The 19,716-nt window shown below is 37.9% G+C and overlaps 1 protein-coding gene and 1 long non-coding RNA gene across 2 annotated transcripts; both read left to right on the top strand.

Moving 5' to 3' along the window:
* The first annotated feature begins 6,594 nt into the window (after nucleotides 1-6,594).
* LOC110797576 (uncharacterized) lies at nucleotides 6,595-10,608 on the top strand. Its single transcript, XM_022002695.2, has one exon. The coding sequence runs from the start codon at nucleotides 6,595-6,597 to the stop codon at nucleotides 10,606-10,608; it is 4,014 nt and encodes a 1,337-aa protein (XP_021858387.2).
* A 5,605-nt stretch (nucleotides 10,609-16,213) lies between these two features.
* LOC130459369 (uncharacterized) lies at nucleotides 16,214-17,912 on the top strand. Its single transcript, XR_008918735.1, has 2 exons — nucleotides 16,214-16,450; nucleotides 16,543-17,912. It is a non-coding gene; the product is annotated as an uncharacterized lncRNA (long non-coding RNA).
* Nucleotides 17,913-19,716: the final 1,804 nt, after the last annotated feature.

Below are 19,716 nucleotides of genomic sequence, written 5' to 3'. Positions count from 1 at the left end.
GTAATACGAAGCAAGTAGGTTGGTATATTTTGGATAACATGACGAGATGACCAAGGAGACGAGATGTTGACTGATCCCTGACATCCCACATTAACAACCTAAGTGTACTACGGTTTGGAAGATTAAAGGACAAATTGGTTGATGAGCTAGAACTTTCTGTGCGATCATTCGAAAAAGGAAACCTTTGCTGGTTTATAGCGGCCGAAATAAAGTAAGACAAACTTAGAGGAAAGTATAGACAAAGAGACATGGCGAATACCATAGAATCAGCCACAAACAAAAATAGGGAATTCGAAGGGTCGCATATGCGGAAGAACTGAGAAAAGTTACCCACTAAAACAGGCCTTACCAAGGGAGTAGGAGAAGTAGTAGTAGGAAGAATTTGGTTTGAAAACCCTGTAGAGGAGTCAACGACAAGTCGGTCCTCTAAGGACATGGAAGCAAGAATCGCCTCACGCCCTCTATCTCGTATTTCCTGAAGGGAAGAAGTAGGATTCTCAGAGAAGAATTGGATCAACTCTCGCACATTGGAGGATGAAGAAGCTTCAAATGGAATATTAAGATCCATATGATTCTTTAAGGGAGAATAGCTTTAGAAGAAAGGAATTTGGTTATTCGTAGCTTGAAGAAAATTCAAATCGAGTCTAAGTTTTTATAGACCAACAACCATGAGGGTTCCACCTATGGCGTGTCACAAAACTCGAGACGCATAGGGTCATAAAGAATCTGAAACTTGCGACATACACAATCCTTCAAACTTCCCAAAGAAGCCTAAATACCCGTAAAATCTTAAGGATGCAATAAAAGTTTTTTTTATAAGTCACTTCAATAAGACACAAAGTTCCGAATCTCTCGAAATCTGTTCAAAAATCGGCGTTCATCTCCTTAAGGATAAAAATAAAATCAATATCATTATGTATATCCGATGATTATTTTTTATTTTATGTTATTTTTATCTGTTTTTACTTTCCACTTTAAACATCATATTCAAGTGAGTACTTACAATGGCTATTTTTGTTTTTCTGTCAGGAGTTGCACCTGGACCCGTGCTGGATCTAGGCTCATTCGCCGCACTTCATTCCATAGCAAGAGATCTCTATCTGCAGAATTTTCTCCTTGCCCTACATCGGCAATATTCTCATCCCCTAGTTGTAGCAATATGGCTCAGACCCCCAACAATGATCAACAGAATTCAAGCCTCCATCCGGATCCTTTATCTGAACTTAAAGGGATGATGCAGTCCATAATAGATCGCCAAAACACCGTTGAGCAGACTGTGGTTAATTTCATAAGATAGAACGTGCAAGCTCACCCACCATCTCCTGACTAAGAGGTCGCATCACCATTTCATCTTGAGCAAGGTAATCATGACAATGAACTCCCGACCAAACTCGAAGAGGAGATTTCTAAGTTGAAAGAAGTATTGAAAGGCATGACCCAAGCTGAGCCGTGGATGGATATCCATGGGTTGACTCTTTTTCCCAAGGCGCGCCTTCCCATTGGGTTCAAAATGCCTGTCCTCGCGCGGTTCGATGGAACAGGAAGTCCCACAAATTTCTTGAAACTTTATGTTGGTGCTATGAGTCCATGGGGAGTGGAAGAGCCATTGATGGCTCAATTATTTCAGCAATATTTGGATGGAGCTGCCTCGCATTGGTTTCTGAACTTAGAGAACTCGAAGAAATCAACCTGGGCTGATATTGTGAGAGAATTTTCGAACCAGTATAAGTACAATGAGGAGATTGATGTCACAAGAAGGGATTTGGAGACCACGGCTCAAAATGCAAATGAGACATTCTCATCTTTCATCACAAGGTGGAGAAATAAAGCGGCAAAAATGATAAATAGGCCGAATGAAGAGGAGCAGTTGCAAATGATTGTCAAGAACCTCCTCCCGGTATACCAGAAACAAATGGCTTATCAATATTTCCCATCGTTCAAGGCCTTGATTTCAAACGGATCTTTGATTGAAGATGCCATAAAAAAGGGAGATATTAAAAGAGAAGAGTTTAACAATAATACTTCGTACAACCCAAGATACGGAGGAAATAAGAAGGTTGTTAACAACGATGCATCTCCTTCAAAACTAACGAATATGATCCATAACATCGGTACAGCATCTGCGTTTCAACTTCGACCTCAACGGAACTTCACCCCTTTGAACATGAGTTACGCCCAAGCCTTCTCAAAGCTTAAAAAGGCCAACCTAGTCCAACCCTTGAACCCGAGGGGACCACCAAGGAATCCACCCCCCAGCTATAACCCAAACAAGCACTGTGAATATCACCAGGGGCAGGGACATGACATTGAAAGTTGTGCAGCTTTCAAGCATCGTGTACAGGACTTGATAGATGAGGGAAAGCTTTCTGTTGGAACCTCATCCAATAAAGCCAAAAATTCTCAACCAAACATCACAGATAATCCCCTCCCGAATCACAAGTCATCTGTTTCCATAAACATGATTTCCACCACTATCGACGATTTCGACCCAACCACGCTGATCACTAGAGATAGTCCCTGTGTGTATGAGACACTTTTGTCAGAAAATTATAAATGTATAATGTATTATTTCTCGACCAAGGAAAAGGTTAAAATAACACCTTGCAAAGACCTCAGCTTCACCCTCACCAAAGATCCCTTTAGTGACATGTGTGGAACGCTGGGGTATGATGGAGCATTTTTCATTCTAGACTGTGATGAAGATGAAGATGAAGATTCCACTTCTGCTATGACTATTGTTGAAAATAATAACGTGGTCCATCCCACCACAACGAATGACTACGGGCGTCCTATATGCCTTGATGATCTCAGCGATGATGAGGTAGTAGAAGTAAGTCATTTGACCCGAGCAGGACGTCACTTCAAACCTTCTTATCTAGAAGATGACAACCCGTTAGAAGCTTTACGGAAGAAGGATAAGGGAAAAGAGCTAATGACCGAGGAAGACGGTGCAGTGGATGATGCTATCAAGCGCATGAAAGAGGTCAACGCAAATATTTCTATATGGAATTTACTCTGGCATTCGGGACCCCACAGAACCGCCGTGATTAAACACCTAGAGGAAGCTTCGATCAATCCTTCCATTACCCCAGATCAAATTGTAGGACTCATCCATGGTGTGGACCGCACTCTTATGTTCACAGATGATGATCTGCCCGAGAATCCTAATCATAACAACTCTTTGCATATCACGGTAAGATGTAATGGATGGAATATACAGAAAGTATTGGTCGACAATGGGTCTGCTATCAATGTGTGCCCTTATCGACTTCTAGCTAAACTCGGGCACTCTAAAACCGATTTATCACTATCAAGCCAGATAGTCCGTGCGTACGACAATGCAAAACGAGAAGTGTTGGGTTGCATAGATTTATTCATTGAGTGTGGTCCTGTGGTCAGGGAAGTGAACTTCACGGTTATTGACATTCAAGCATGTTTCAATCTGCTGTTAGGACGACCTTGGTTACATGACAATAAGGCGGTGGCTTCAACGTTACATCAAAAGGTGAAATTACTTACAGATCATGGAGTAGTCACTATCGAGGGCGATTTGGCAGATGCGAATGTTTTCTCTGTCGAAAAATCCGTGCTCCAGCTAGATGAGGAAGAAGGGACTCGTTTGGATGGATTCAATATATATTGCATTCGCACCGACTCTGATCATGGGAGGATAGATATCTCTGGCGATGAGAATATACACGACGAATCAGAAGATCCAGATGAAGACCCAGAAGAAGACGAGGAAGGACCAACACATAATGAAACGGATGAAGATGAATTAAGAACTCCAGATGTTGGGATAAACAACGAGCAACCAGAACAACCAGGTGAATCTTGGAATAGTAGCAATTCTCATGAAGATAGCATTGAAGGCTGTCATGACCGATCAAAAGATGACGACTATGATCTAGATCTCAATATTACGAGTTCCCGTTTTAAAATCCGCACAAAAGCATTAGTCTCCTTCCCAGAGTACAGGTATGATGCCCAGTATCAAGAACTTCCGGTATTGGAAAAAACAGATGGAACTGATGATCCAGTAATACATTTATACAAGTTTGCCAATGTTTTAATTCCCTTGGGCATTCCGGAAGAACATCTCCCTAAGTTGTTTGATCGTAGTTTAAAAGGACCAGCGTTGTCATGGTACTGCACTCTGAACCCACTTATTAGACAAGAATGGGAAAAGGTGGCACAAGCTTTCGTTGATTGGTCTCGCGAGTTCAGGCAGACGGATACCGAGAAACACGCGTTGATTGCAACGAGACAGACGAATAATGAGACGTTTTCTCATTTCTGCTCTAGATGTTCCCAGAAAAGATCTAAGCTCCGACACTCCATTACCGATAGAGAGTTCATGCTGATAATCTTAAGGAACCTTAATGATTACTATTATCGTCGCATGGTCACGATAAGATATGGTGATCTCAGTCATATGGAACAACACGGCTTTGATATTGACAGTTACAAGCTACTTGACAAAAGACCAAAGGTGAACCCGTATACCGAGTCGTCAAGCAACAGAGTGTTTTCTCAAATTGACGAACCTTTAAGTGTGGTGTATAGCCGGTTACGCAAACAAGGAGTTCTCCAAATAAAAGGATATGTACATGCCTTACCTCCACTTGAAACGAATATGGAGAAATATTGTGATTATTGCAATCAATATGGTCACATAACTGACTTATGTTATGATCTCCGGTGTGAAATTCAAGACCTCATTGATCGTGGAATTATTGATTCTGTCCATGCAAGACCCAGACAGAGGGAGATTAACTCTCAACTTACAAGACCTGGTCGAAGAGAAACCCACTTCCAACCTCTTTCATCACGACGTTGGTCGTCTCCGTCAGAAATTTTTCGAGGACTCCTTGACAAAGGAATTATCAAACCACTTCCTCGTCGCCCAGGAGCTGACCCCATTGGACCTGATCTCCATAAATATTGCCACTATCATCAACTCCATGGGCATGACACTGACAAATGCCACGCTCTTCGTCTGCGCATCAATCGGATTACTAAAATATCACACCTGAGTCATAAAGAATCAGTCTCCATAAATGTTTTGTCGACTTGTTCAAATGAAGACGATCCCATTGAGCTTGTGACACGTGAACCAATCAGTGAAAAGATGGGACGACTGGCTTTGGCAGAATCAAGTGATCCTCCACCCCGATATTGCAGATCAATCAACCAGTGTATTCCCATTTGGATGGATGACGAGAACTTAGCCGTGAATAGTAACAACGAGGAGACGCCCACGACTATTGTGGCCTCCATCCAATCAATTATGGAACCACATATCTTCCTGAATAGAATTGACAAAGATACTAAGAAGGCATGTGCTCAGGTCTGCAAAACATGGGCGAAATGGTTATACGCTCTTGAATTTGATGGATACAAAGAAAAGGTCGGCGAAGGTTCATCTAAGGTCTAAGACACTAGGGAAAGAAGGAAGGAATATTGTTATGCGTTTCCTTTTTGAAAGAAGCTAAGGCGTTGTAATAAAAAAAAAAAAAAACAAAAAAAAAAAAAACAAAAAAAAAACTACAAAAGCCAAAAACCACAAAAATCGTTATCCCCCATTTGAGAACTACGTGCAGCTTGATCCCCTAAAATCCCTCATTTCAAACACCCTTCATATTTCTTTTTTTCTTCCTTTGACACTTCCCACCTATATCGTTGGGGGTACGTAGGCAACTCAAATTATGAGTTCAGCTGCTTAAATAAACCAAAACAATACTTTTATTTAGTACAGAACTACGACGGGTCTGATTCTCTGCTTATCACATGCACAAATACTCATAAGACTTTATTCAAAATGACTACACACGTGGAGATACGTAGGCAACCTTCGGGTGCGACCCTAAACAACTGACAATTTTTTTCTTTCAACAGGAAAAGAGCCCTTACCAAAGCTCTTAAGATACGGGAGAACTCTACTTGACTCACAAGGGCATGTTAGCACAAACAACATGAGTGCATAATTCTATCACGAAACACACGTTCAACATGGAAGAAATGTGTAAAAGGGATACAGGCCCTACTCTTTTATTTTATTTTATTTTCCCTATTATTGATGTTAGGAGTAAGAAGTAATCATTCGGATACCATAAGTGGAATGGAGATGAACGCCCCAAAAAAAAAAAAAACAGCAAAACGATGTGTTACTATCCAACAAATAAAAGAAACAACTGTGATCCTCTAACAATCACCTATCTAATCTAACAGAGTCAAATTCCAACAATCTTTCTGGTTCCGTAGAAGTATTTTATTTTTCTTTTCAAAAGTATGACGTTATTTTAAAAAAAAAAAGTCAAATTTTCAAATCAATAAGTCGTGTACTTTCTCTTCCTGCATTCACATTCTTTTATTATTATTTCTATTTTTCTTTTTCCTATCTTCTTTCTCTCATGATTTTGACCTTGGGTATCCTGTGTTTAGGTGAAAACCTTGAAGTGCATATCACCTTGAATTGAAGCCTCAATCCCCCGCTAAATGACATACCACCCCCTACACCCAAATATTTCAAGCCAAGACCCAAAAACAAATACCTTTCAACCCCTCACCAAAGGCCTTCAATTGATGATGAAGATGGGATATATCCCAGGCGAAGGTTTAGGTCGTGACGGCAAAGGCATGAAACATCCAATCCCCATTATGGAGAAGCAAAATCGCTATGGTTTGGGGTATGATCCAAGCAAGGACCGCCACGTCATTAAGAAACCATCTCTCACATTGAATGGGCAATTTGTATTACAACACGATACCGAGCCCTACTACGAATTTCCTAAACCATGGTATGACCCAGTTAAGAAGCAGAGACTTCCAGGACTAGAAATCTTCTTTGCTGAAGCTAGAGATGAGGAATTAATCAAAAAATGGTTATACAAGGAACCTAAGCCTAAAGAGAACATTGATTGGATCGAATATTTGAAGCAAGGAGTTTTGAGGCAATTATTTACGAACTTTGGAAATGAAGGAAATCTTGATCCAATGGCGCTTACTCTACCGGTTAATACAAGGATTGAGCGTGAAGGCAATGTCCACCTCAAGAACAAAGAAGCTTACATTCCACCCGTTTTAGGTGATCAAATCCCCAAGCATCTTTCAAATCCACACCTTACCCACTCCTCCGCCTCGGAAGGTTACGAAACTAATAGTTCATCGTCTAGCCAATCATCCCATCATACCCAGTCTTATTATTCTGAAAATGAAGACCTTGAGTGTGTTAATAAACCTAAATATATTTGCATGCAAGAAGTTAATTTTGATCATAATGAATTATCTGATAATGAATCTTTCGATGAGCCTAAGTCATGCATGATGCCCATAGAAGAGTCAATAGTTGTAAACATTGGCACTGATAGTAGTGTAAAAGAAGTAAAAATAGGATCCTCACTTTCCCCTGAGGAACAAACTGCATTCATTGCATTGCTTAGGGAGTACGTAGATGTATTTGCATGGTCATATGCAGATATGCCAGGTGTTGACCGTAACATTGCCGAACATCGCATTCCTCTTTATCCCAACAGCAAGCCGAAGCAACAAAAGCTCCGAAGGATGAAACCGGAAGTTAGTCTAAAAGTCAAAGAAGAAATCCAGAAACAACTCGACGCCAATTTTATTAAACCAATCAAACACCGTGAATGGTTGGCTAACATAGTGGTAGTTCCCAAAAAAGACGGAAGGGTCATAGTATGTATCGACTTCAGGGATCTAAACGCTGCATCACCAAAAGATTACTTCCCTTTGCCTCACATTGACGTACTGGTGGATAGTACCGCGGGGCACGCCATGTTCTCATTTATGGACGGATTCTCGGGCTATAATCAAATACTCATGGCAGAAGACGATATGCCAAAGACGTCATTCATCACCCCATGGGGAACATTTTGTTACCAAGCAATGCCGTTCGGTTTAAAAAACGCAGGGGCCACTTATCAACGAGCTGCAACAACAATTCTACATGACCTTATTCATGATACGGTTGAATTATACGTGGATGATATGATTGTCAAAAGCCACGATCGAGGCGAGCACATAAGTGCATTAAAGTCATTTTTTGACAGGATTAGAAAATATAATTTGAGATTGAATCCTCAAAAATGCATATTCGGAGTTACTTCTGGAAAACTATTGGGCTTTATTGTCAGCAAAGATGGGATCAAAGTCGATTCCGATAAAGTGAAAGCCATTCAAGAACTTCCTCCACCAAGAACGGAAAAAGAAATTCGGGGATTCCTAGGAAGAATTCAATACATTAGCAGGTTCATATCGCAACTGAGCACTCGATGCGAACCGATTTTCAAGCTGTTGAGGAAAAATGTTCCAAAAAAGTGGAATGAAGAATGCCAAGCCTCATTTGACTCAATGAAGGAATATCTCTCTAATCCTCCAGTATTAATGCCACCCAAGCCGGGAGAGCCTTTGATTTTATATCTCACAGTCACAGAAACTGCCATGGGAGCGTTATTGGCTCAATACCAAGAAGGCACCAAAAGAGAAATTGCCATCTACTACCTCAGCAAAAAGTTTTTGGATTATGAAACCAGATACAATCCTTTAGAAAAAGCTTGCATCGCCCTCATATATGCCACTAAGAAGCTACGACATTATCTACAGGCTCATACAACTTTCCTTATCTCAAGACTAGATCCTATCAAGTACATTTTTGAGAGACCAATTCTCACTGAGAGGTTCGCGAGATGGCATGCAATGCTTTCAGAATTTGATATTCAATGTGTAAAGCAGAAATCCGTTAAAGGAAGGGCGATATCCGAAGCATTGGTTGATGGACCAATCTCAGGAGATGAAGTTGATGACGATTTTCCGGATGAACATTTACTCAACATTGGGATATCTAGGTGGAAAATGTACTTTGACGGAGCATCTAATAGAAGGGGAAATGGCGCGGGTGTTCTGCTCGTTGATCCTTATGGAACTCATATCCCTTTTGCTGTGAAACTGAGTTTTTCAACGACTAATAACACGGCGGAGTACGAAGCCTGCATTTATGGAGTAAAGGCAGCCTTAGCGGCAGGGGCAAAATACCTCACAATATATGGAGATTCTAACCTCATTATCTCTCAAACAATTGGAGTATGGAGAGTCCGAGATGAGAGATTGCAGATGTATACCGAGTATCTTCAACAGTTCATTCCGTACTTCGAAGATATTGACTTCAAGCATCTTCTCCGAGAGCAAAACAGTTTTACGGATGCGCTAGCGAACTTAGCGGTGAATTTAACATGGGAAAACAACGTAAAAATTCGAGCTGTGACTATTGAGGAAAATGATTCACCGGTAGTCAATCTTGAACATATGATTGCTGCATTGACTTTGCAAGATGATAAAGATGCCTGGTATGCTGATATTAAAAAATTTCTAATCACCGGTCAATATCCTGAAGAGAGCCATAAAAAAGACCAACTGGCAATCCGGCGATTGGCAGCTCACTTTGTAATACTAAAAGATAGATTGTACCGCAAGGGTTTTGATGGAACTCTACAATTGTGTATTGACGGAGAAGAAATACAAAAGATCATGGGAGAAATCCATGGTGGTGAATGTGGTCCGCACATGATTGGCAGGATGCTAGCTCGAAAAATCTTGCGAGCAGGTTATTATTGGACCACTTTAGAAAGCGATTATGTCCATTTTGTGAGGACTTGCAAGAAATGTCAATTTTTCGCAAATCTCAATCACATGCCACCTACCTCATTACATAATCTCACTTCCCCATGGCCGTTTTCAAGTTGGGGTATAGATATAATCGGACAAATTCACCCAAAAGCCTCGAACGGGCATCAATACATTCTGGTTGCTATTGACTATTTCTCGAAATGGATTGAAGCCGCGTCATATGCAAAGCTAGGGGCAAAGCAAGTCTCCAAGTTTGTGATCAACAACATAATATGTCGTTACGGAGTGCCTTTTGAAATTATGTCTGACAACGGCTCTCACTTCGAAGGGCACTTAAAAGAAACTCTTGAGAAATATAAGGTCAGACATCATCAGTCTTCCCCTTATCGTCCTCAGACCAATGGAGCAGTTGAAGCCGCCAACAAAACCATTCGAACGATAATTGCAAAAATGACCGAGAAAACCCGGGAATGGCCTGACAAATTGCCATATGCCCTTTGGGGGTATAGAATTTCTATTCGGACTCCGACAAGGACTACTCCGTATTCTCTAGTATATGGAATGGAACCTGTCCTTCCCGTCGAAATCGAAATTCAATCACTCCGGGTTATGAATGAAAGCGAGATATCCGAAGATCAATGGTTCAAGGTTCGGTACGACGAACTGGCCCTAGCAGACGAACGAAGATTGGAAGCCCTAAACAACATCCAACTTTATCAACGACGTATCGCGCGAGCTTTCAATAAAAGAGTGCGAGATAGGGGCATTCGAGAAGGAGATTTGGTCTTGAAAGAGAATCGGGCTCCAATACATGATCCTCGTGGGAAATTTAAGCCTAACTGGTCAGGCCCATTTCTGGTCAAACACATCACCTCAGCAGGGGCAGTGAAACTGGTTGATCTTAACGGCGACGAATTCCTCCATTTTACCAACCTTGACCAGCTTAAGAAATATTACGTCTAGTATTTTGATGATCGTATGATCCATGATGTATCCTAGTATGAGTAAGATAGCTTTCAGATATATTAGTTAGAAAAGCAAGCCTCGTAATATCCTGAACTACGCTTTGACCTGATTCCCTTATCATGGGATACGTAGGCAATCCACATGGATTCGGTCAAAAATAAAGGTGAAATCCATTACATATTCACTTATTTTTTTTTTAAGCTGAAAAGGCACTGGCCCAGCCATTGGAGAGAAGGCCAATGCGTTAGTCAAGGGGCAATTAGCTCACCTGATGTATGCCACTTAACTCTCAAGATCCGTTAGGCCAAAAAAAAAAAAGGGCATAAAAGGAGAGTAATAGAAAAGAAATGAGAGAAAAAGGCCTAAGCAATAAATGGATCATAAGAAAAGAATAGAGAGAAGTCCAAAAAAAAAAAAAAGTGATGCTTGTGTATATATGTATGTATATACATACACATATATATGTTGTATGTATATGTGTATTTCCAAATCTTATCATCATAATATGTTCAAAATTTACCATGTGTAAATCTTTATAAGTTCTATGCATTACTAGAGTAATTTAGTGTCATCGTTTGCGTGAATATTTTGTTTTGCATCCATGGTCATAAGTGCATGTTTGGGCTTATCATGTGAGGATTCAATATTAGAGACTAACAAGTCATTATAGTCTTAATTAAATCATGCAACGCATATTTCTTTTTAGAAAAAATAACATTCTCAATGGCTTCATTTTATTTCATCAAATTCTCACATTACATTGATTTTTTTTTCTCCCCAAATTACCTTAAGCCTAATACTTAAACACACTACAAAGCTTGCTAGGGCAGTCCCTAAACAAGTATTACATCCATAGGAAATACAATTTCAAAACAAGAAAAACAAACAAACAAACAACCATTAGGAAGCCATTTATTTTTTTTTTATTTTTTTTTTCTATCATCACTCCTCCTTCTTTATCTTCTTGATGACCCTACTTGAAGACTCAGCCTCCGTTTTAGGCCTCTTATAGATTCCCACATCTCCACGACGCCACCTTTCATAGCAAGCATCAACTATTGGGTACCTTAAAACGGGAAGGAATGGAATTTTCTTTGTTCGCTCCCAAGCAATAAGCAATTGTCGTAGCGATTTATCATCAATCCAATGAGTTGTGCAGTCGTCGGTTGGAAGGTCTCTAATGAAAGCTTGCCGCTGCCCAATTTGCCTAAGACACCTCCATGGATAATAGAAGGTGATCTTCTTGATACTCGGAAGAACTACACCCCTCTTATTGGCAGTACTATACACGATTTCCTTGATAACTAAATGTGGAGTCACCCATTCCTTTTCCCCTGAGAGCGCTAAACTCCACTTGTTATTATCCCTCACTTCACGATATAGATTGGAGCAGCCTCTGGAAAGGATGATTTTAGGATGATAAGCAAGTGCTCTCAAAGGATTCACCAACTTAAACTTCTCCATTAACACAAATGAAGCACTAGCGGACTCCCTTTCATGAAAGAGAACGGTTTTTCCTTTTGTTGATCAAGGCTTAGGACTAATTCTCCCAATATTATTGGTCCTAGCCTACACCCATTAGTCACCTGGGGTACATAACCAGCCACATTTTCGTCACATAGCCCAAGATCCTCTTTGAACAACAAAAGACCCATAAGAGCAATCATGCATGCTTTAACTCTAGCCGAGCCATAAGAAACAACAAGTTCGAGATTAGTACCCTTGGCTCTAAAAGGTTCAAGAACACAATTAATAAGAATGGAATATTCATGATGGAAATTCATACCATCATAGTGGGAAAGACCTAAAACCTGACGCAGATAACCAGTTAAGGAGCTACATTTTGTCGTGATAACTAACGGCTTGTCCGCCTTTTTGAAACATAGTAGGCCCTCGATTCCCTCCACCATGGGAACCATCTCTTCACCGTTAAAGTTAAAAACGTGTTTTTTCTCATCCCAACACCTAGTGGATGCATAAATAAGATCATAGCAAAGAGGGAGTTTTAGAAGAGGAAGAAGGGAATCAAAGAATATCTTGGTATCGCCAGATTGCCCGTCAGCAACCTCCTTTCCCATGGAATACAAGAGATCCTTATAATCTACTTCATTAATATCACTTAGGTTACTGGGAAACTTAGCATTCATGGCCATGATTACAAGAATATGTATTGAAAAGGGGGCAGGAGGAGAAGGAACACTCAAAATGCACTCAAAGTGTTTGAATTACAAGGAGGTAAAAGATTTGATTTTCATGCTTAGCCAAGCCACGACTTATATACTAATGTTCATGTCTTCAAAGCCTCTTAAAAATACAAACAAACCAGAAATATTGACCCTCCCCATAGGCCATGACAATCTTACAAGAAAGCCATGCAACCAGTCAAGCCAAGCCACGTCAAATTCGTCTTTTTCTTAAAATTTTCTTTTATGATTCCCAAAAATCCTTTCCCATTCTGATCCCATATTGTAAAATTATGTTAATGAGGAGGATATATCTTCAATCCCATCTTTAATACACCATTAAAGCTTGTTAGTCCTAAACCGGGTCATGCCAGGTCGAATCTGCATGTTTTTGTCTTCCTGTTTTCCAAATTGTTTTTGCATTGAGTTTACCTTTATTAATCATTTAATATACATTTATTAAATGAAATGAAACATTTTAAAAACTTTATTTGCTAGAACAAACACAAAATTCACAAGCTGAAAACGCTGTCTTAAGCCCGTTTTCGCCTGAAAGTCAAAATTTTCAAATTTTCGACCTTTTTTTAAAAAAAAAAAAACACAATCATGTTTTCTTTTTATATGGATGTCATTTTGACTCTCATCGTAATCACTAACACATCCAGTCTCATGCAAGCGTCGGACCAAATATCTGACGTTTTGCCCAAATCAGCATGTCAGAAGGGATTTCGCTCAAAACGTGGCCTCGTACAAGCCATTTAGTCATGGATTTCCTTAATTCCTTCAATCCATTCTGAATTTATCAAGTTAAAAACCCCTCGATTTTAAATCCGAACATCATAGTCGAGCTTTGACCAACTAAACACAATTCTCGAGATTAAGCGAACTCATCCAACTTTTCAGTTGCGACATTTCAAGCCAACTTTTCAGTTGCAATGTTTCGGGATGAATAACTCTATTCTTCTTGGACCTATCATGTGGTTTTTCAACCACACATAAGGAAATGATTAAGTAATTAATCAGTCCTTTACAAGCCGGTTTTTCAACCGCCATATTAAGTCTCACTAATTGAGATTTTCTAAGCCAGTTCTTTTCAACTGCATTGATCAAGTCTCATTAATTTAAACATTAATTGAGATCTTTCAAGCCGGTTTCTTTTTCAACCGCAACAAACCAATGATTGGATCTCATTGTTTTGATTAAAGCCAGTTTTCTTTCAACTGCAATTAGAGCAGACAATTGGCTCGCACCTATTCGGAGTCCATTCGAGCTGGTTCTTCAACCAGTATCAAGCACTTGTTACCTCAAAACTTTCCTTCTAGGTCAAAATTTTGCGTCTTTTTATCAAACATTGATCATCGTTTGTTCCAAACTCGATCAATGAGGGGCATTCTGTAGACACCAAATTTTGATCCCCAATTTTTGTATGATCCTCTGTCAAGGAAAATATTTTTTTTTAGTATAATTTTTGCTCGAGTTTCTTTGTTCATTACCTCGGCGGTAATGGTAAGACGATTTAAGGAGTAACAACGGTAGTAATTAAAAGTCCGAAGATATTAACAATAAAACAAAGACGTTTTATTTAAATGCCCAAAATCCTTACAATGTGTACTTCTAATCTACCAAAATAGCAAAAAAAAATCGAAGTACAAATCGAATCGTGCGCATTTCGTGCCGGAAACCTCCAAGCTTCACTTGTTCATAATTATGAAAACCACGAGCGCCACTAGTAGCACAAATAACGCCATGAGCAAGTTCAAATACAAAGTTAGCATCCGAAAATGCTCGTCGAAAGGAGAAGGAGGTGGTTGATCTTGGTTGTTGGGAGCCATGGGTGCCGTAAAAATGGAGGATTTTGATATTTTTGGATAAGGTGGAGATAAGAAATAAGTGGTGAGTGGTGAATTGGATAGGGGTAATCTCCTTTTATAAAGGAGTACTCCGTATTTCGTATTGTATAATACACCTTGATTCCACCGTATAATACGTCAACACGCTAACAATAACTTAATTCAAGTTTGTTATGCGTAGCGACACACAAAAATTTCCGTGTCTATCCCTTATCCAATATCACTACTTAAGGTGTTTTCTGTAAATGTCTAGGGTCATACAAATTTATATGTTACTATGAGTTTGTACCCGAAAAAGATAAAAACTCCAATTCATAGGACCCGGAATAATAACGTACTATGACCGGGTTAACATTACTTACTACTAACGTAACACTACCAACATACGAGACCGACTAATTACGACAAAGCAAAGCAAAAATACTAACCTATATCCCTAAGAAACCCACGTACCCCCCAAATATTAAAAAAAAAAAAAAAAAAAAAGGAAATCCTAAACTAAGACCCAAAACTCACGTGAAGGTTTGTTTGGAAAATGACAATCAACTAAAGTTAAAAATTGAGGTAATGGAAGTTAATGCCTTTGAATTGTCTTTCAAAGCTTCCACGACGTACTACAGTGTGCATGCATTGGTCAGGTAAGTTTTATAACTGAATGATCTGTTTACTTCACGAACCTCATCAGTCCGAATCTTTCTAATTTACTTTTATTTTCACCAATTTTATTCCACCATGCAATGGACACGAGTCATGCAACTTTCTCTTTATGATAAAACCAACTGATTGTAAGGTCATTCAAACAGTCCGATATCGAAACCCAATTCTTATTTATCAGTTTTGAATAAACCTAACTGATAAAAATCCCTCTTATCCAATCACGAAACTAATATATTTTACGACCACTAGTCTCCCTACTACTAATATGGGATGTATTAGGTGCTTTCATAAAAAGATAGGTATCCATATCGGAAAATAACCCTGAGAAGTAATACTTCTAAAATAGTGCTTCCCGAGAAGTACTATATCCCAAAAACACTATTACTATTAAGAGGGGGCATAATACGTCATTGTTCTAACAATGTGACGACGACCTTGTTAATATGCAGTATTAAAAGAGCCCTCGGGTAAATGACGTACGAATAATTTTTCATATGACGCCCTCTTCGTAATAATGGGCCTACATTTGTAACGCCCGACTTTTTTTTTTAAAACGAACGATAACCTCTTTCCAAAATGATCATCTTATTTCTGATCTATCATGACCCAAAAATACATTCTTTAGCCGACGACGCTAATGGTCTTTATTTTTCTCTAAGACGCGTACCTTGTTCAGCCCGTTTGAGCTCAAGGACAGTATAACTTATCAGTTTAGCAAATAAAACAAAAGCAGTTATGGGTCAATCAAGTCATGATTACTCAAATTTGCTTATTTATTTACAAAATCCTCCTACTTATCTATTTTTATTTCGTATAACCTTCAACTATTGTTTATTTGCAACTTAGTCCCTTCCACCCCTATAAATACTATCATCTTTTCTCACTTAAAAGGGCCCCAACACCCATCATTCTAAGCTCTCTAAAAAAAAAGCTCTCATTCACTCACTTGCTTTTTAAGTTTCTCTAAAAAATCAGTAAGAAAAAAAAATAGTTTCATTCAAGTCAAAAAATAGTTTTAGTTAAAGTAAAATAAAAAAAAATCAAAAAAGAAGTTATTCAATTTTCTTGGACAATTCACTTTGCAGTCACTTTTTTATTTCGATTGATCATTTGGACTAATCTCTCAAACATTGCTAGTCAGAGCCAAAGGTAATATTCTTGTTCCTTTTATTTTTGTGAATTCCAATTATTTTTCATACATTACTAACCTCTTTTCTTATGTGTGCTCTATAACCTGTTAGGGCACTATACGTGCCGGTTACCTAATTTGGAAACCAACTAGAATTTGACCGACCACGGGCGAGATTCGAGAGTGAGTGTACGTGAAGTGTGTTTTTATTTATGTATGTTGATCACCAAAAAAAAAATATTTTTCTCAAAATGAAGTTAAAGTGAGAAGGTGCATAAGAAAATTCAAGAGAAAGATGGTGGAATTATAGTACTAGCCAATTTCTTCATTTTCCATTTTTTTGTCAATTTGGTTGATAATTATATAAAATATCTTCACTTTTCAAAATTCACAAAACAATTTTTTTTTACAGAAACTTGAAGTATTTATAGACCACGACATTTGGAATTTTTCAAAAATAAGTTTTAGAAAAATCACAATAAATCCTAAACTTCAGATTAGAAAAACTGTTTTTTTCAGGTTCCGATTTCTTATTTGGTGAAATTCGACCAGGTTAAATTATTATTTTCGAAAATCTCAAAGAATATCATAGAAAGACAAAATACTAAGCTTTCTAAATTGACCTCTCTCACCTCCACACGATTTTTATTCAATTTTATAGAATATTTTCAAAAACAGAAATCTAGGAAGACAGTTTCTTGAAAATGACAGTTTCAAATAAATGAGTTTTATTTTATTAAGAATATTAAATAAACTTTAAAATCTGAGATTTTTATACACATGACTCTAAAATGTTTCTAAAGTCCATTTTAAAAATAAAAACGTGATTTTGTTTTCCAACAATTAATTTATAATTTAATTTGACTTCAAGGTCTCAAAAAAGGAGCAGCTTTAAAGAAAAATTATTTGTAAATTATTTACTTTTTATTTTGAATCCATTTTTTAACACGTTAAATAAAAATCTTATATCTTTCCAAAAAAGTATTAAACGCTCAAATCCGAGTTCTGGAGGTCATGGTACCAAATTTAAAGTTCAACGAGATGTAATTTTCTCAACAGTTTTTTTTTTTTTTTTTTTTTTTTTTTTTTAAAGGAAAATTGGTTTTCTCTTATAAAATTCGATTTCCCCCAAAATAAAATTCTATTTTTCTTAAATAACGGATTATGTATTTTTAAAATACTCCAAACCCTTTACCACTTCGTTATACTTACCTAAAATCAATTTAGGTTGAGTTAAGTAAAGTGGAAAATTCTAAATAAATCAAAATATAGGTTTTGTTTACTTAGATCCCTACTTTCCAAACATCCAAAGCGAAGAAATATGAAGACTAATCAAGGCAACATGGTTCAAGGCGAAGGGATCAAGACTTGAAGCTGTTCATTAGATAGGAACTATGATTATTGTAACATTTATTGTACTTATGGCAATTGTAAACTAAAGTTCCACCATCAAATTAATAAAACAATAAAGGAATTATCTTATGCACACTTCTTAATAATAAATTATTCGAGTGTTTTTTATATTAAATTGGTTAAATCACTTTGCATGCTTGATCCATATATCATTTCGCATTTGCATGAGATAAACCTAGCGACTTATGGTTTATGACCTTGAATTGAATAAACGGGTCAAATTGAAAATTTAGTCATATAGGATTGTGAAGTGATTCACCCACCTATAAAACCTATCATCATCAAGTCTTGTTACCTATAATGAATCACTCTCAATCTAGTATGACATGATTTCTATTATGAAACTATTATTCAATTTTAGGCCATATCAAGTGTCCCAACTTATCTGGTCAATTTTATAAACCCAAACACATTACCTCAAAACCCATTCAAATAGTACACATTACTATCCATCCTCAATAGAGTGAAGTTCAACCCAAAATGAGCAAATCACCAAGTCTAAAACAACTTTCTTTTCAGAAACAAGTCAATCCAAAAGTCGTCAATCGGGACGCATTTTATTGTTGAATTGTCTTTCACAGAAGACTTTTATGGTGTCACTAATCGGGGTGATTTCCACAACCTTAATGGAGCGATTTGATTCCCAAAAGCAAGTCAGTTAAAGACCTATTACCAACCTTGTCTTGAGTTATCCAACACTCTATTTCCCTTCACCCATTGTAATTGACCACATAGGAAGGGACACCTGTCAGAACTACGTAGGATTTTGATCCGGGAGTGGATTCAAATCCCACAATGAACGGTACGTAGGGCAACTTTAATGCTCAAACCCACCATACGTCACCAGATTTATCTCATCATATATTATATCATATTGCATCCGAGTGTGTTTGACTACTTGCAAATTATGTGACATTATGCATTAAATCAATAACATTGTGAATGATCATAACCAATTATTGTAAGAAAAATAGGGACAACATATTAGTAGGAGCCTGTTTTAGAACAGAGGGAGAGACGAGTTCCAGACGTTCGATCTTCCTAACTTATACCCCGGACCTTAATCTTTGATTTCAAAAGACCAGATCTCATAGGAAAAAAGCCTTTTATTTTATGGAGCCATCATTGTTTTCGGAAATTTATTTTTTATTAAATAATTATTTTTCCCCTGAAAATGATGATTTCAAAAATCCGGTCCCTATCGGATAAAATAGGGTGGCGACTCCAAACTTTTAAACATTACAAGCCCAACAGTTGGCTTATGTGGGATTCTGACCGTAATCTAGGACAGTCGAGAATCGGGTCCCACAGTTCCAAGTCTTACTAAAAACATCATTTCAGTTTCTTGCTTAGATGCTAAGGGATTTTCCTTTTTAATAAAAGACAATAGTTGTTCGTTTTATTTTAAAGAGATGTTTTATGGATCTGCTAGATTAGTCAATGGACTTTATTTATTAGATCACGACAAACAAGTATATAACATAAATACCAAAAAGGCCAAAAAGGATGATCCAGATCTCACCTATCTGTGGCATTGTCGATTAGGCCATATAAACTTGAAACGCTTAGAAAGACTTCAAAAGGAAGGAATTCTAGAACCATTTGACTTAGAGGATTATGGTAAATGCGAATCATGTTTACTTGGCAAAATGACAAAGCAACCTTTCTCTAAAGTTGGAGAAAGAGCAAATGAATTATTGGGTTTAATCCATACAGATGTATGTGGACCAATGAGTACAAATGCTAGAGGTGGTTTCAGCTACTTTATCACTTTCACTGATGACTTCAGTAGATATGGTTATGTCTACCTAATGAAGCATAAGTCTGAATCCTTTGACAAATTCAAGGAATTTCAGAGTGAAGTAGAGAATCA

The sequence above is a fragment of the Spinacia oleracea genome, chromosome 4, assembly GCF_020520425.1.
Source record: "Spinacia oleracea cultivar Varoflay chromosome 4, BTI_SOV_V1, whole genome shotgun sequence".
NCBI classification, from domain to species: domain Eukaryota; kingdom Viridiplantae; phylum Streptophyta; class Magnoliopsida; order Caryophyllales; family Amaranthaceae; genus Spinacia; species Spinacia oleracea.
This window is presented reverse-complemented; position numbering and strand designations above follow the sequence as displayed.